Source organism: Spodoptera frugiperda, chromosome 3 (genome assembly GCF_023101765.2).
Source record: "Spodoptera frugiperda isolate SF20-4 chromosome 3, AGI-APGP_CSIRO_Sfru_2.0, whole genome shotgun sequence".
Classification (NCBI taxonomy): Eukaryota; Metazoa; Arthropoda; class Insecta; order Lepidoptera; family Noctuidae; genus Spodoptera; species Spodoptera frugiperda.
This window is the reverse complement of record NC_064214.1, coordinates 7,440,512-7,458,780: the sequence shown is the minus strand read 5'-3', so window position 1 is coordinate 7,458,780 and position 18,269 is coordinate 7,440,512. Positions and strand designations below refer to the sequence as shown.

At 40.4% G+C, this 18,269-nt stretch overlaps 2 protein-coding genes across 2 annotated transcripts in view; both read left to right on the top strand.

Annotated features, from left to right (window-relative positions):
• Window positions 1-11,022, top strand: part of LOC118274312 (microtubule-associated protein futsch) — a 198,234-nt gene extending 187,212 nt beyond the window's left edge. The window contains 3 exon segments of the mRNA XM_050707568.1: window positions 145-7,807; window positions 7,810-10,287; window positions 10,410-11,022. Coding sequence (XP_050563525.1) covers window positions 145-7,807; window positions 7,810-10,287; window positions 10,410-10,579 — 10,311 coding nt within the window. The 3' untranslated portion in view covers window positions 10,580-11,022.
• An 866-nt stretch (window positions 11,023-11,888) lies between these two features.
• Window positions 11,889-14,957, top strand: LOC126912956 (uncharacterized). The gene is made up of 2 exons (XM_050707564.1): window positions 11,889-11,941; window positions 12,041-14,957. The coding sequence occupies exons 1-2, from the start codon at window positions 11,889-11,891 to the stop codon at window positions 14,955-14,957; spliced, it is 2,970 nt and encodes a 989-aa protein (XP_050563521.1).
• Window positions 14,958-18,269: the final 3,312 nt, after the last annotated feature.

Genomic DNA, 18,269 nt, shown 5'->3' with positions numbered 1-18,269 from the left:
AGCCCAGTCAAGCCTGACGAGAAGGTGCCTAGCCCAGTCAAGCCTGACGAGAAAGCACCTAGCCCAGTCAAGCCTGACGAGAAAACAACTAGCCCAGTCAAGCCTGACGAGAAGGAGACTGCCGATGACAAGCTTGACGAGAAGGTGCCTAGCCCAGTCAAGCCTGACGAGAAAGCACCTAGCCCAGTCAAGCCTGACGAGAAAGCACCTAGCCCAGTCAAGCCTGACGAGAAAGCACCTAGCCCAGTCAAGCCTGACGAGAAAGCACCTAGCCCAGTCAAGCCTGACGAGAAAGCACCTAGCCCAGTCAAGCCTGACGAGAAAGCACCTAGCCCAGTCAAGCCTGACGAGAAGGAGACTGCCGATGACAAGCTTGACGAGAAGGTGCCTAGCCCAGTCAAGCCTGACGAGAAAGCACCTAGCCCAGTCAAGCCTGACGAGAAAGCACCTAGCCCAGTCAAGCCTGACGAGAAAGCACCTAGCCCAGTCAAGCCTGACGAGAAGGACACTGTCGATGACAAACCTGACGAGAAAGCACCTAGCCTAGTTAAGCCCGATGACAAGGTGCCTAGCCCAGTCAAACCTGACGAGAGGAAGCCAAGTCTAATCACATCCGAAGAAAAGGCACCTAGCCCAGTCAAGCCTGACGAAAAAATACCTAGCCCAGAACAAGTACACCTCGATGAGAAAGTACCCAGTCCAGTCAAGCCTGACGAGAAAGCACCTAGCCCAGTCAAGCCTGATGAGAAAGCACCTAGCCCAGTCAAGCCTGACGAGAAAGCACCTAGCCCAGTCAAGCCTGACGAGAAAGCACCTAGCCCAGTCAAGCCTGACGAGAAAGCACCTAGCCCAGTCAAGCCTGACGAAAAAGCACCTAGCCCAGTCAAGCCTGACGAGAAAGCACCTAGCCCAGTCAAGCCTGATGAGAAAGCACCTAGCCCAGTCAAGCCTGACGAGAAGGAGACTGCCGATGACAAGCTTGACGAGAAGGTGCCTAGCCCAGTCAAGCCTGACGAGAAAGCACCTAGCCCAGTCAAGCCTGACGAGAAAACAACTAGCCCAGTCAAGCCTGACGAGAAGGAGACTGCCGATGACAAGCTTGACGAGAAAGTGCCTAGTCCAGCCAAACCTGATGAAAAAGCACCCAGCCCAGTCAAGCCTGGTGACAAAGAGCCTAGTCCAGTCAAGCCTGACGAGAAAACACCTAGCCCAGTCAAGCACGATGAAAAGGCACCCAGCTCAATCAAGCCTGAGGACGAAGAAATCACGGAAGACGGGCTTCACGCGAAGGTGCCTAGTCCAATCAAATCTGATGAGAAAGCACCCAGCCCAGTCAAGCCTGGTGACAAAGAGCCTAGCCCAGTCAAGCCTGATGAGAGGAAGCCAAGTCTCATCACACCAGAAGACAAGGCACCTAGCCCAGAACATTTCGACGAAAAAATACCTAGCCCAGAACAAGTACACCTCGATGAGAAAGTACCCAGTCCAGTCCAGCCTGATGAAAGAAAACCGAGTCTCATCACGGCAGACGACAAAGCACCCAGCCCAGTCAAGCCTGATGACAAAGAACCTAGCCCAGTCAAGCCTGGTGACAAAGAACCTAGCCCAGTCAAGCCTGACGAGAAAGCACCTAGCCCAATCAAGCCCGATGAAAAGGCTCCCAGCTCAATCAAACATGGTGGCGAAGAAATCACGGAAGACGAGCTTCACGAGAAGGTGTCTAGTCCAGTCAAATCTGATGAGAAAGCACCCAGCCCAGTCAAGCCTGATGACAAGGTGCCTAATCCAGTTAAGCCTGAAGAGAAAGCACCTAGCCCAGTCAAGCCTGACGAGAAAGCACCTAGCCCGGTCAAGCCTGAAGACAAAAAACCTGCAGCTGACAAGTTTGATGAAAAAGTAGTCAGTCAACAAACTTCTGACAAGTCAGAAGACAAGCCATTTGTTCAAGAAAAATTAGATAATGGAGATATAAGTCCAAGCAGTCCTGTACAAGAAACGTCTTATACATTCTTTAATGACGCAGAAATCGCGGAAAGACTGAAAGATTTTAAGCCTATGGGAGAGTCAGAAGAAAAAACTGTAACGCAATATTTGACGGTTACTGAAAAAGGTGTTGTAATTTTGAGAACTTTTATAATTACTTCCATTGTTCAAAAGTACTATAGTATTACTAGAACTACAATTATTTACAAAATAGTTATTAATACTATTGAAGAAGATGAGTTGCCAGATGGTACTAAAGTCAGGCGAACATACAAGAAAACTACGCTGAGTGACACTAAGCCCAGTATAGAACAACTTTTGCAGCTTTGTTCTCTAGAAATGACTGACAAAGAACAATATAAAGAAACACAGGAAATTGGGGAAAAATTAATAAAACCTGTAGAATTAGGTATCCTATCAGTTCTTCCAACAGCAATTTCCAAAGAATTAAAAGATGGTGACACAATCAAATCAGATAAAGAAGAGCCAAAATCTGTTAAACCTAGTGAAATGGCTGACAAAAAAGAGCCAAGCCCTATAAAACCTGAAGATAAGGCACCCAGCCCCACAAGTGACCAGTTTGATGATAAAGCACCCAGCCCTACTAATAAAGTTGAAAAACTTGATGAAAAGGCACCCAGCCCAGTGAAATTACCCGAAAAGACACCTAGTCCAATCAGACCTGAAGAAGATAAGCCCACACCTTCTAAGCCTGATGAGAAGACGCTAAGCCCTGTTAAGTCAGAGGTGAAAGAACTACAAACTAAACCTGATGAGGATGATTTCAGCGAAATTAAACCTGAAATGGGATTAGATGAAGATTTTGATTCGATTGGTGAACCCATAGAAGACACCACTACAGAAACCGAAACAGTTACTGAAGACGGTGCGATTATTAAGAGAAAGACCACTATTACTACAACTACACAGGAATTCATCAACACAGCTCGGACTGTTAAGCGTATCAAAACGATAATCAGAACCGTAGTAGAAGATGAGCATCCAGATGGTTCCGTCATCAAGAAGACTAGCGAAAACATCACATTAGCGGATGAAAGTATTGTAGAGGCCACAGAAGATACTGATGAAGCCGACGATGCAAAGATTGAAGAAATTCTAAGCAATCTTACCCCATCAGAACCTGAAATCGACGAAAATGTCCAAACTGAAGAAATCACTGAAAATAAAATCATAATACAGAGAACTATTGTTACTAAGATCATTAAAACAAAGTACTCTGACAGCCGTGGTGTGCCACACAAGATTAAAACAGAAACAGTTATAACTACAAGTGATAAATATCCTGATGGCACAACGAAGACAACTGTTGATACAAGTATCACAATTACTGACATTAGCGTCGAAGAACATCTAACAAAGCAAACGATACATGCCGAGGAAAGCACTGTTACCAAATCCAAACCAATCAAAGCTGATGAGGAAGTGCTTGACCCATTAAAACCTGCTGGAAAACCGTCCAGTCCAAGCAAACCTGATGAGGACACATCGAGCCCACTAAAACCTGATCTGAAACCAGACCAAGGTAAATCCGATGAACAATCACCCAGTCCAATCAAAACTAAAGAGGAAGCATCCAGCCCAGTTAAACAAGATGAGAAGGGAGTTGATCTTGAAGAAAAGAAACCTACAAGTGAAAAGGATCGACCATTAGAAAAGAGTGAAGGTTCTACAAAGGAAATGGAAAGAAAATCCAAGGATGATGAAAAAGACATTGACGAAAAGGAACACCTTGACCAACCTACTTCTATTACAAGTAGTAGGACGACACCTGAGAAAGAAATCTCAACCAAAATTGAGGAAAAACCAGATCATGCTGTTGAAGGTGAAATAGTTCCAAAATCAATAAGTTTAACAGAAACAAAACCAGGCAAGCCTTCAATAGATGAAAAAGTAGATATGCCTGATTTAGATATGGATGAAAAGGAAATTTACGAAGATGGCGAGTCAGTAAGTGAAGACAGTCAAGTATTAGAAAAAGTTGACGAGAAACCTATTTCGGTTGTTACAACAAAATCCCTAATCAGTGAATCTGAAGAAATGCTGAAACAAGAAAAAATGGCTATTTCTCAGTCACATCACACAGTTAAGTCTCACGACATCAAAAAGAGATCTATCGTGGATGAAATGATTGAGAGCACAACAGATACTGCCACTCCCATTCCACATGGTAGCAGTTCTGAAGATGTGTCTAGAGAAATGAGTCTTGAAGAAAAATATAGTTTTGAAGGCACTGAAAAATCGGAAAAGAAATCTTTCAAAGATAAGTTACATTCTGATGAAACATCTAGTCATAAAGTGGATTCATTAACTTTTGACGACTCAGTCACTTCAACGTTAAAGGATACGGATTCAACAAGAGTTCATGATGACAAAACTCAAGAACTCGGGTCACCTAAAGATGAAATTCCTTTGTCTGAAGCATCTGATTCAGGAGTTCATAGCATACCTACAGATCTAGGACCAAGTGACGAAAAATTTGTGGTACAAGCAATGAAAGATAGTGCTGTACATCTTATGGAATCAATACATAAGGCGTTTGAAGAAGATACTGTACAACAAGGAATCAAGACTGAAAGCATTGAATCTTTAGTAAGGGTATCTACTCCCCCAACAGTTCCAGTAAGCCCACTTCCTAAGACTCCTAGTAGCTTCCAAGATGTGAAGATCAGCGATGGAGTTCAAAGTGAAGTCACATACGACAAGTCCGATGGCAGTGAGGAGACGATTACAAAAGTGGTTCATGTCGGAGATGACGTACTCACACAAAGGATTTCAACATCAACTGAAAAGGTACCCAAAAAGACGACCACCCTAGCAGACGATGAATCGGATCTCTTATCTCTAATGCAAAATGTAGGAAAGATCAAAACTGAAACTGATACTGTAACAAAGATTATCAAAGAAGGTGAAAATGTTGTAACACAGACTATAACTACTGTGACTACTAAAGAAGTAATCTCAAGAGAAGATGGAACACCTCAAAACATTAAGACCACTATAGAAACCACAACACTTAGCAAAGGATCTGATGGTTCTACAACCACAACAAAAGACACACAAACATTACTTTCAGAATGTTCTTCCAGCCTTAGATCTACCTCATCAATGGATTTATATGCAAAAGATAGAATAGATAAAGATTATTTGGAAAGCGAAGAGAAGTTTGAAATTCGTGATTTGACTGATAAACGCGAGTCTTCCGTGCCTAAAGATGTAGAATCTCTCAAATCCTTTTTAAGTGAGACTGATGAATCAGACGACAACATTGAAGATACAATCATCGATACGGATGTTAGTAAACGAATAATCAAAGAAAATAACAAAGACGTTGTGGAAACTGTAACAACAACAACTAAAAAGGAAACAATCAAGGTCAGTGATCTTAAAAAGTTGATCCGAACAACAATCGAAACAAACGTCACTAAAGAACATCCCGATGGTTCAAAAGATGTTCAGAAAAACGTTGAAGTTAAGACTGAAGAAATTATTTTAGATTCTAGCAGTAATTTAGATAACATTCTTAGTGAATTTGTAATTTGTGGTGAGCCTGAAGAAAGCGTCACATCCAAAACAGAAGAAATTAAACAAGAAACCTTTACCATTAGACGTACAATTGTCACAAGAGTAGTTAAAACAAAATATGCAAACAAACAAGGCGTACCCAAAAAACTTAAGACTGACACAACTATTACTACCACGGACGATTACCCTGATGGATCATCTCGCACTAAAGTAGATAGCAGTACATCGCTGACAGATATTGAAGTAGAACCCGCAGAAAGCCTTGAGCTCCAAGGCATGGTTTTAGTCGAAGACAAGTCAGTTGAAACTGATCAGTGTGAAAAGAATATTACTATTGATGGAAAAAGTGCTATGCAAATTGTAACTACCACAACAACAAAGGAAATTTTGAGTAATATTGATAGAACTAAGAAAAAGCTTAAGACCACCGTTGAAACTGTTACAGAAACTATGCTTCCCGACAGTACTACAGAAGTTACGAAGGATGTCAAAGTTTCTGTATCAGATATCGGAATAGATGCTGTAGATGAAAGTCTCGAAGGCTTTGAATCAATTGGCAAACCCATGGAAGACACCACTACAGAAACCGAAACAGTTACTGAAGACGGTGCGATTATTAAGAGAAAGACCACTATTACTACAACTACACAAGAATTCATCAACACGGCTCGGACTGTTAAGCGTATCAAAACGATAATCAGAACCGTAGTAGAAGATGAGCATCCAGATGGTTCCGTCATCAAGAAGACTAGCGAAAAAATAACATTAGCAGATGAAAGTATTGTAGAGGCCACAGAAGATACTGATGAAGCCGACGATGCAAAGATTGAAGAAATTCTTAGCAATCTTACTCCATCAGAGCCTGAAATCGCTGAAGAAGTTCAAACTGAAGAAATCACTGAAAATAAAATCATAATACAGAGAACTATTGTTACTAAGATCATTAAAACAAAGTACTCTGACAGCCGTGGTGTGCCACACAAGATTAAAACAGAAACAGTTGTAACTACAAGTGATAAATATCCTGACGGCACAATAAAGACGACTGTAGATACAAGTATCACAATTACAGACGTTAGCGTCGAAGAACATCTAACAAAGCAAAAAGTACAACCTGAAGAAAGCAAAGTCACCAAACAGGAAGACAAACCTTCAAAACCAGTGGTTAACGGCGTTCAGGAAGAAATAATAGCTAAACAAATATCAGATAAACCCAAAGATGCTGAAGCATCTCCCACGGAAGAGGAAACACCAATACACGATGATGAAGTTTCGTCAGAAAGCAGCAAAGTAGATGCCGCTCTAAAAGAATTTCTTCCTGTAGGTGAACCTGAAGTAAGTGAATCTAGCGAGTCCATTGATGTTAAAGAGAAAGATATAATCATCAAAAGAACCATCGTAACTAAAATAATCAAAACGAAATATTCTGATAAACAAGGCAATCTCAGAAAACTGAAGACTGTTACAATTCTCACCACAACTGACCAGTATCCAGACGGTTCAGCTCGTACAATAGTAGAAAGTAGCACTTCAGTTACCGACATAGAAGTTGAAACTGCAGATGATGTTGAAGGCTTTGATCCTGTTGGAGAACCAATCGAAGACACTACTACTGAAACTAAAACTGTAACCGAAGACGGTGTAATTATTAAAAGGAAAATAACTATTACTACAACTGTGCAAGAGTACACTAACGGAGAACAAAACATTAAGCGAACTAAAACAACAGTAAGGACAGTAATAGAAGATGAACATCCCGACGGTTCTGTTGTTACTAGAGCTAGTGAAAAGATCTCATTAGTAGATGAAACTCTTAAGGCTCACGAACCTACTCCTGAGGAACAGGCTGAAATGAAAAAGCTAGAAGCTGCACTTAAAGATTTGTCGCCCTCAGGCGAACCTGAAGTAAGTGAAGATACGGACATCAAGGAAATTAAGGAAGATGGCATTCAAATAAAAAGAATAATTGTTACTAAAATTGTCAAAACAAAATATATGGACAGCCAACACGTTCTCAGGAAACTAAAAACAGTAAAAACTGTTACAACAACCGATGAATATCCTGATGGCGCTGCAAAGACAACTGTGGATACTAGTACATCAATCTCTGAAATCAAAGAAGACCAAAAAGATATTCCAAGTCAACATATAGCAGGCTATGAGCAAGTTGGTGATGTACAAATTAACGTAGAAACTAAGCATAATTTGATATTAAGAGAAGGAAAAGAACTTCAACAAATAATCACAATTAAGACAACAAAGGAAGTTCTTGAATCACAAGACGGAAAGAAAAAGTAAGAACTACTGTAGAAACTGAAAGTCAAATTGGACTGCCTGACGGAAACACAGAAATAACACGAGACAAAAAAGTAACACTTGACGATTATAAATCAGAAACATTCTACGAAAACCTTGTAGGATACGTTGAAATCGACAAACCAAAAGAATCAGTGCAAACTGCTGAAGATTCTATCACAGAAAATGGTATCAAGATCATCAGGAAAACTACCGTCATCACAACTACACAAGAATTTGAAAACACTGTTACACGTTCTAGGAAAATTAAAACAACAATCAGGACTGAAACTGAAGATGAATATCCTGATGGCACTGTGATCACCAAAAAGAAGGTAACTGTCACAATTACTGATGTGACTAGTCATTCATACAAAAAGCATGACGACGCTCCAGAACGACCGGATGACTTGCCCATTAGCGATACGGAAATCGTTGAAAGTATGACTGAGGACTTCGACGTCAAAAACGAAATATTACAACGTGGAACTATCACCATAAGACGCAAAATCACAATAGCGACCAAGCGAGAATTCCTGGCTAGCAACGATGTGAATATTAAGCGCGTACGAACGACTGTTGAAACTACAACTGTGGACGAATTCCCTGACGGCGCAACGGAAACGACGAAAGATGTAAAAATAACAATCTCGGAATTCCAAAAGACATCGGACAGTGATTTACAAGCGGCATTGCAAGGATTAGAACCAACCGGTAAAGTAAAGACATCTGTCGATAAAAAGACTAATATTATCAAATCCGAGCATGGTGAAAAAATAACTCAGACAATCACAACAAATGTCACTAAAGAGGAACTTTGTCACTGTAAAACGAACGACGTTGCTGTCAAAACAGTGACGGAAACAATCACTGAAAATGCTAAAGATGATGGCACAGTGGAAACAACGAAAGATGTTCGCACACAAATCACATATCTACCTCCAGGAACAGGGCTCGATGATTGGTCACCAGAAGAACTGGAAGAAATAGAGAAACAACCTATTGTTCAGGAAGAAAGGCAAATTCTGGATGAAGTGCCCGCAGACACTCAGAAACCAGCTGACACAAAAGACAAGTCAGAGTCTAAGCCCAAGAAACAACGGTCACCAGTTGGAGAAATAACCACTGACACGGAAACTTACACCAAAGTTATCAAAGAAGGAGACAATGAAATTACACAAACAATCACTGTTGTCACTACTAAAGAAGTAATCAGCCCCGAAAAAATTAAAATAACCGTTGAAACCACTACAGTGAGCAAAGGAAGTGACGGTGTCACCAAGACCACAAAATCCACAAAGACCACAATTTCCGAATTTCGGGAAGAATATGAGGAAACTGTAGATACTGGTGAAAGTGAAAAATCATTCTCCAAACTCTCATCTAAAACTGGAGATATGCGAAGTTCATCAGCAGCGAGCGACGACTTGGACCACCCTGGTATATCCTCACCACCATCAGATATCAGCTCGAGAGGGTCAAGAGCTGCCACTCATATCTGGGGCACAGAGAGCAGCGGAATGTATTATAGTGACGAAGACGGCCAGGGTAGTCCCAGCAGTACAAAGTCTCAGATCGCACATTCACCGAGGTCAAATCTCAGCTTTGAATTAGACACCGCCAAATCGCAACAGGACTTGTTCGAAAAACCAGACCCGATGTCAACTTCAATTTACGGACAACTTCCTGAAGACGACTCGTATAAATCTTCATCACATTCTGAAGTAACGACCACTGAGCTACTGACGAGCTCGGCTAGAAAAATGACGGAAGACTTCTTAACAAAAGAACGAACAGAACATCAGAAACATAGCGATGCTACCTTCTTGAAAGAAGCTGACGAACACTTTGAGAAAGCAATCGAAGAACATAAGAAGGTTAGCGGATCTCAGGTTATTTCAAACATAACAGCGAAGTACGAACTTGACTCGAAGTTCCACTCTAGCTCGAGTCACTCATCGAAAGAAGAAAGTACAATCACATTAAAGGACATTAAATCTGAAACTAAAAAAGTGACAGAAAGCAGTTCATCAAGCAAACAGGAAACGAAATACGAGAAATCTGAAGTTACCAGTGAAACTAGTAAACCATCCAAAGATCCTATCGAGTCTTGGGGAAAGCCACTAGGTCTGCCCAGTCCGATCGGACCACCAACGCAAGCAGATGGCAAGAGCACTCCTAAAAAGCAAGCGAACTCAAATGTATTGAACAAAAATAAGATCAACCAAGAGAAGAGCAAGGAAGCGAAGAGTCGCGCATCAGAGTCTCCTAGCAAGAAGAAGGCTCCCGCACCTGTCTACATGGAACTGACGTATGTTCCACATCATGGCAACTCGTACTATTCAGCCATTGAATTCTTCAAACGAGTCCGGGCGCGCTACTACGTGTTCTCCGGAACAGAGCCATCGAAGGAAATCTACAACGCCCTGCTCGACGCCAAGAAGACATGGGAAGATAAAGATTTAGGTACGTTGATTGTAACTGTATTTCCTTACCACCATGACGATGTTTATGTGTTAAATGAAATTATGAATTATTGTAAAGTACCATTGAATTACTTACTAACTTTCTGTTTCTGATCATTACAGAAGTCACCATAATCCCAACGTATGACACCGACGTTCTTGGCTACTGGGTGACAGAGAACGAGGAAGCTCTGGAGAAGTACAAGATCGACCTCTCGCCGTCTGCGTCACGGTGCACCATCAACCTTCAGGACCATGAGACATCGTGTGCGGCCTATAGACTCGAGTTCTAGGTTTCGGGTCTATTTGTGGCCTTCTCATCGAAGAAGTGAGCCCCTTCCGCGGAGTCGCAGCTTACGAACCGAATGAACCAAAGAAAAGTGTAATTGTTGTTGTAGAATAAAAAGGCTGTGATAATGAAAGAAGTGATCGTAACCAGCGACTCCTGTGGCCACTACTTCGCGTGAGAGCGTTTGCAAATAGATGCCGAGTTTTTGTGATATTTGAATGCAATTAACAGACTGCTAAAGAGTTTGATAAAATCTTAGTTATAATGAACGTAACGATAACCGATGCGATAACGAAAGTGCTGGTGTCAATGTGTTGTGCTACCCACGGCCGAGTCGTAACTCCCAAACTGACAGTGTCCTGACCACATCCAATGTAAAGTCAATAACCAATTCTCGACCTAAGAACAGAGACGTCCATTTTTTTCTAAAATACAACTGTTTTCTAGTAGCTTGCCATTTAAAATATATTTCTGATGATGTTTTAAAATTTGGTCTTATACAAAACTGTAGTGCTTTTATACATGATATTTAGCGTAACCAGTCCATTTTGTTTAGCCAAAACACCGCTTTGCGATCAAAATTTTTGGGGGATTGTAAAAGAGAAATTATTTTGCTATCGCCATTTGTAATTTACAAATTGTACAAAATGTCTTAGCGGCAATTCTTTTATTTAGCGTAGTCGCTTAAAAAGGACGTGATTAACAAATGAATGTCATTGTAACTGACACTAACGTAAACCTGATGGTACTTTTTTAAAGGTTTAAATAAAGATATACTTATAAACAAATTGTCTTAAAAAGACGTTCTTAAATGTAAAGTCGCTCGTCGAGGCTAGTGCTGCGTGCGCTAGTATGTATTAATATTTGTTAGATGAGACTTATTATATCGACTCTAGAACGACAAAGATGACTTCTCGTGACAGCCTGTACCTCGTAAGTAATCCAGTTAGATATAAGGAGTGACGTTTTTCACATTTATTTTGAACTCGAGCTTATTTCCCTGCAACTTTGAACAGACGAGTGGTAGCGATCGATTGTAGTGGGGACGAGACGTTATATTTACCCGACGCACGTTGTTGATCTCAGGTTCTACATCACGCTTACGAAATTTATCTTCTAAGCTATTTTAAAATACGTTGCGCATAATATCACGAGCTAACGCAACATTCCATTATCGTGACAACGTCATGCGTCAACTGCAACCAGAGTATAAGATCTTAGACACAGATTCGATTATAATGGAAGAATCCTGCAACTTCGATATTAATCGGATGTGTGTCCAATATGCTTATATTCGTGTTGGAGTGTAAACTATGATCGCTCGCTGGCACACAACTGAAGACATCTGTGTTATTCTAGACCAACAGTGAGCCTAAAACGATAGAGAGCTTAACCATTATAAATAATAAATGTTTTAGTAGAAAAACTATAATTAAAGAATTCATTATATTTACCTCTGTTTAAGTGAGACTGATGAATCAGACGACAACATTGAAGATACAATCATCGATACGGATGTTAGTAAACGAATAATCAAAGAAAATAACAAAGACGTTGTGGAAACTGTAACAACAACAACTAAAAAGGAAACAATCAAGGTCAGTGATCTTAAAAAGTTGATCCGAACAACAATCGAAACAAACGTCACTAAAGAACATCCCGATGGTTCGAAAGATGTTCAGAAAAACGTTGAAGTTAAGACTGAAGAAATTATTTTAGATTCTAGCAGTAATTTAGATAACATTCTTAGTGAATTTGTAATTTGTGGTGAGCCTGAAGAAAGCGTCACATCCAAAACAGAAGAAATTAAACAAGAAACCTTTACCATTAGACGTACAATTGTCACAAGAGTAGTTAAAACAAAATATGCAAACAAACAAGGCGTACCCAAAAAACTTAAGACTGACACAACTATTACTACCACGGACGATTACCCTGATGGATCATCTCGCACTAAAGTAGATAGCAGTACATCGCTGACAGATATTGAAGTAGAACCCGCAGAAAGCCTTGAGCTCCAAGGCATGGTTTTAGTCGAAGACAAGTCAGTTGAAACTGATCAGTGTGAAAAGAATATTACTATTGATGGAAAAAGTGCTATGCAAATTGTAACTACCACAACAACAAAGGAAATTTTGAGTAATATTGATAGAACTAAGAAAAAGCTTAAGACCACCGTTGAAACTGTTACAGAAACTATGCTTCCCGACAGTACTACAGAAGTTACGAAGGATGTCAAAGTTTCTGTATCAGATATCGGAATAGATGCTGTAGATGAAAGTCTCGAAGGCTTTGAATCAATTGGCAAACCCATGGAAGACACCACTACAGAAACCGAAACAGTTACTGAAGACGGTGCGATTATTAAGAGAAAGACCACTATTACTACAACTACACAGGAATTCATCAACACAGCTCGGACTGTTAAGCGTATCAAAACGATAATCAGAACCGTAGTAGAAGATGAGCATCCAGATGGTTCCGTCATCAAGAAGACTAGCGAAAAAATAACATTAGCAGATGAAAGTATTGTAGAGGCCACAGAAGATACTGATGAAGCCGACGATGCAAAGATTGAAGAAATTCTTAGCAATCTTACTCCATCAGAGCCTGAAATCGCTGAAGAAGTTCAAACTGAAGAAATCACTGAAAATAAAATCATAATACAGAGAACTATTGTTACTAAGATCATTAAAACAAAGTACTCTGACAGCCGTGGTGTGCCACACAAGATTAAAACAGAAACAGTTGTAACTACAAGTGATAAATATCCTGACGGCACAATAAAGACGACTGTAGATACAAGTATCACAATTACAGACGTTAGCGTCGAAGAACATCTAACAAAGCAAAAAGTACAACCTGAAGAAAGCAAAGTCACCAAACAGGAAGACAAACCTTCAAAACCAGTGGTTAACGGCGTTCAGGAAGAAATAATAGCTAAACAAATATCAGATAAACCCAAAGATGCTGAAGCATCTCCCACGGAAGAGGAAACACCAATACACGATGATGAAGTTTCGTCAGAAAGCAGCAAAGTAGATGCCGCTCTAAAAGAATTTCTTCCTGTAGGTGAACCTGAAGTAAGTGAATCTAGCGAGTCCATTGATGTTAAAGAGAAAGATATAATCATCAAAAGGACCATCGTAACTAAAATAATCAAAACGAAATATTCTGATAAACAAGGCAATCTCAGAAAACTGAAGACTGTTACGATTCTCACCACAACTGACCAGTATCCAGACGGTTCAGCTCGTACAATAGTAGAAAGTAGCACTTCAGTTACCGACATAGAAGTTGAAACTGCAGATGATGTTGAAGGCTTTGATCCTGTTGGAGAGCCAATCGAAGACACCACTACTGAAACTAAAACTGTAACTGAAGACGGTGTTATTATTAAAAGGAAAATAACTATTACTACAACTGTGCAAGAGTACACTAACGGAGAACAAAACATTAAGCGAACTAAAACAACAGTAAGGACAGTAATAGAAGATGAACATCCCGACGGTTCTGTTGTTACTAGAGCTAGTGAAAAGATCTCATTAGTAGATGAAACTCTTAAGGCTCACGAACCTACTCCTGAGGAACAGGCTGAAATGAAAAAGCTAGAAGCTGCACTTAAAGATTTGTCGCCCTCAGGCGAACCTGAAGTAAGTGAAGATACGGACATCAAGGAAATTAAGGAAGATGGCATTCAAATAAAAAGAATAATTGTTACTAAAATTGTCAAAACAAAATATATGGACAGCCAACACGTTCTCAGGAAACTAAAAACAGTAAAAACTGTTACAACAACCGATGAATATCCTGATGGCGCTGCAAAGACAACTGTGGATACTAGTACATCAATCTCTGAAATCAAAGAAGACCAAAAAGATATTCCAAGTCAACATATAGCAGGCTATGAGCAAGTTGGTGATGTACAAATTAACGTAGAAACTAAGCATAATTTGATATTAAGAGAAGGAAAAGAACTTCAACAAATAATCACAATTAAGACAACAAAGGAAGTTCTTGAATCACAAGACGGAAAGAAGAAAGTAAGAACTACTGTAGAAACTGAAAGTCAAATTGGACTGCCTGACGGAAACACAGAAATAACACGAGACAAAAAAGTAACACTTGACGATTATAAATCAGAAACATTCTACGAAAACCTTGTAGGATACGTTGAAATCGACAAACCAAAAGAATCAGTGCAAACTGCTGAAGATTCTATCACAGAAAATGGTATCAAGATCATCAGGAAAACTACCGTCATCACAACTACACAAGAATTTGAAAACACTGTTACACGTTCTAGGAAAATTAAAACAACAATCAGGACTGAAACTGAAGATGAATATCCTGATGGCACTGTGATCACCAAAAGAAGGTAACTGTCACAATTACTGATGTGACTAGTCATTCATACAAAAAACATGACGACGCTCCAGAACGACCGGATGACTTGCCCATTAGCGATACGGAAATCGTTGAAAGTATGACTGAGGACTTCGACGTCAAAAACGAAATATTACAACGTGGAACTATCACCATAAGGCGCAAAATCACAATAGCGACCAAGCGAGAGTTCTTAGCTAGCAACGATGTGAATATTAAGCGCGTACGAACGACTGTTGAAACTACAACTGTGGACGAATTCCCTGACGGCGCAACGGAAACGACGAAAGATGTAAAAATAACAATCTCGGAATTCCAAAAGACATCGGACAGTGATTTACAAGCGGCATTGCAAGGATTAGAACCAACCGGTAAAGTAAAGACATCTGTCGATAAAAAGACTAATATTATCAAATCCGAGCATGGTGAAAAAATAACTCAGACAATCACAACAAATGTCACTAAAGAGGAACTTTGTCACTGTAAAACGAACGACGTTGCTGTCAAAACAGTGACGGAAACAATCACTGAAAATGCTAAAGATGATGGCACAGTGGAAACAACGAAAGATGTTCGCACACAAATCACATATCTACCTCCAGGAACAGGACTCGATGATTGGTCACCAGAAGAACTGGAAGAAATAGAGAAACAACCTATTGTTCAGGAAGAAAGGCAAATTTTGGATGAAGTGCCCGCAGACACTCAGAAACCAGCTGATACAAAAGACAAGTCAGAGTCTAAGCCCAAGAAACAACGGTCACCAGTTGGAGAAATAACCACTGACACGGAAACTTACACCAAAGTTATCAAAGAAGGAGACAATGAAATTACACAAACGATTACTGTAGTCACCACCAAAGAAGTAATCAGCCCCGAAAAAATTAAAATAACCATTGAAACCACTACAGTGAGCAAGGGAAGTGACGGTGTCACCAAGACCACAAAATCTACAAAGACCACAATTTCCGAATTTCGGGAAGAATATGAGGAAACTGTAGATACTGGTGAAAGTGAAAAATCATTCTCCAAACTCTCATCTAAAACTGGAGATATGCGAAGTTCATCAGCAGCGAGCGACGACTTGGACCACCCTGGTATATCCTCACCACCATCAGATATCAGCTCGAGAGGGTCAAGAGCTGCCACTCATATCTGGGGCACAGAGAGCAGCGGAATGTATTATAGTGACGAAGACGGCCAGGGTAGTCCCAGCAGTACAAAGTCTCAGATCGCACATTCACCGAGGTCAAATCTCAGCTTTGAATTAGACACCGCCAAATCGCAACAGGACTTGTTCGAAAAGCCAGACCCGATGTCAACTTCAATTTACGGACAACTTCCTGAAGACGACTCGTATAAATCTTCATCACATTCTGAAGTAACGACCACTGAGCTACTAACGAGCTCGGCTAAAAAAATGACGGAAGACTTCTTAACAAAAGAACGAACAGAACATCAGAAACATAGCGATGCTACCTTCCTGAAAGAAGCTGACGAACACTTTGAGAAAGCAATCGAAGAACATAAGAAGGTTAGCGGATCTCAGGTTATTTCAAACATAACTGCGAAATACGAACTTGATTCGAAGTTCCACTCTAGCTCGAGTCACTCATCGAAAGAAGAAAGTACAATCACATTAAAGGACATCAAATCTGAAACTAAAAAAGTGACAGAAAGCAGTTCATCAAGCAAACAGGAAACGAAATACGAGAAATCTGAAGTTACCAGTGAAACCAGTAAACCATCCAAAGATCCTATCGAGTCTTGGGGAAAGCCACTAGGTCTGCCCAGTCCGATCGGACCACCAACGCAAGCAGATGGCAAGAGCACTCCTAAAAAGCAAGCGAACTCAAATGTATTGAACAAAAATAAGATCAACCAAGAGAAGAGCAAGGAAGCGAAGAGTCGCGCATCAGAGTCTCCCAGCAAGAAGAAGGCTCCCGCACCTGTCTACATGGAACTGACGTATGTTCCACATCATGGCAATTCTTACTATTCAGCCATTGAATTCTTCAAACGAGTCCGGGCGCGCTACTACGTGTTCTCCGGAACAGAGCCATCGAAGGAAATCTACAACGCCCTGCTCGACGCCAAGAAGACATGGGAAGATAAAGATTTAGGTACGTTGATTATAACTGTATTTCCTTACCACCATGACGATGTTTATGTGTTATAAATGAAATTATAAATTATTGTAAAGAACCATTGAATTTTTACTAATTTATTGTTTTTGATCATTACAGAAGTCACCATAATCCCAACGTATGACACCGACGTTCTTGGCTACTGGGTGACAGAGAACGAGGAAGCTCTGGAGAAGTACAAGATCGACCTCTCGCCGTCTGCGTCACGGTGCACCATCAACCTCCAGGACCATGAGACATCGTGTGCGGCCTATAGACTCGAGTTCTAGGTTTCGGGTCTATTTGTGGCCTTCTCATCGAAGAAGTGAGCCCCTTCCGCGGAGTCGCAGCTTACGAACCGAATGAACCAAAGAAAAGTGTAATTGTTGTTGTAGAATAAAAAGGCTGTGATAATGAAAGAAGTGATCGTAAGCACCGACTCCTGTGGCCACTACTTCGCGTGAGAGCGTTTGCAAATAGATGCCGAGTTTTTGTGATATTTGAATGCAATTAACAGACTGCTAAAGAGTTTGATAAAATCTTAGTTATAATGAACGTAACGATAACCGATGCGATAACGAAAGTGCTGGTGTCAATGTGTTGTGCTACCCACGGCCGAGTCGTAACTCCCAAACTGACAGTGTCCTGACCACATCCAATGTAAAGTCAATAACCAATTCTCGACCTAAGAACAGAGACGTCCATTTTTTTCTAAAATACAACTGTTTTCTAGTAGCTTGCCATTTAAAATATATTTCTGATGATGTTTTAAAATTTGGTCTTATACAAAACTGTAGTGCTTTTATACATGATATTTAGCGTAACCAGTCCATTTTGTTTAGCCAAAACACCGCTTTGCGATCAAAATTTTTGGGGGGATTGTAAAAGAGAAATTATTTTGCTATCGCCATTTGTAATTTACAAATTGTACAAAATGTCTTAGCGGCAATTCTTTTATTTAGCGTAGTCGCTTAAAAAGGACGTGATTAACAAATGAATGTCATTGTAACTGACACTAACGTAAACCTGATGGTACTTTTTTAAAGGTTTAAATAAAGATATACTTATAAACAAATTGTCTTAAAAAGACGTTCTTAAATGTAAAGTCGCTCGTCGAGGCTAGTGCTGCGTGCGCTAGTATGTATTAATATTTGTTAGATGAGACTTATTATATCGACTCTA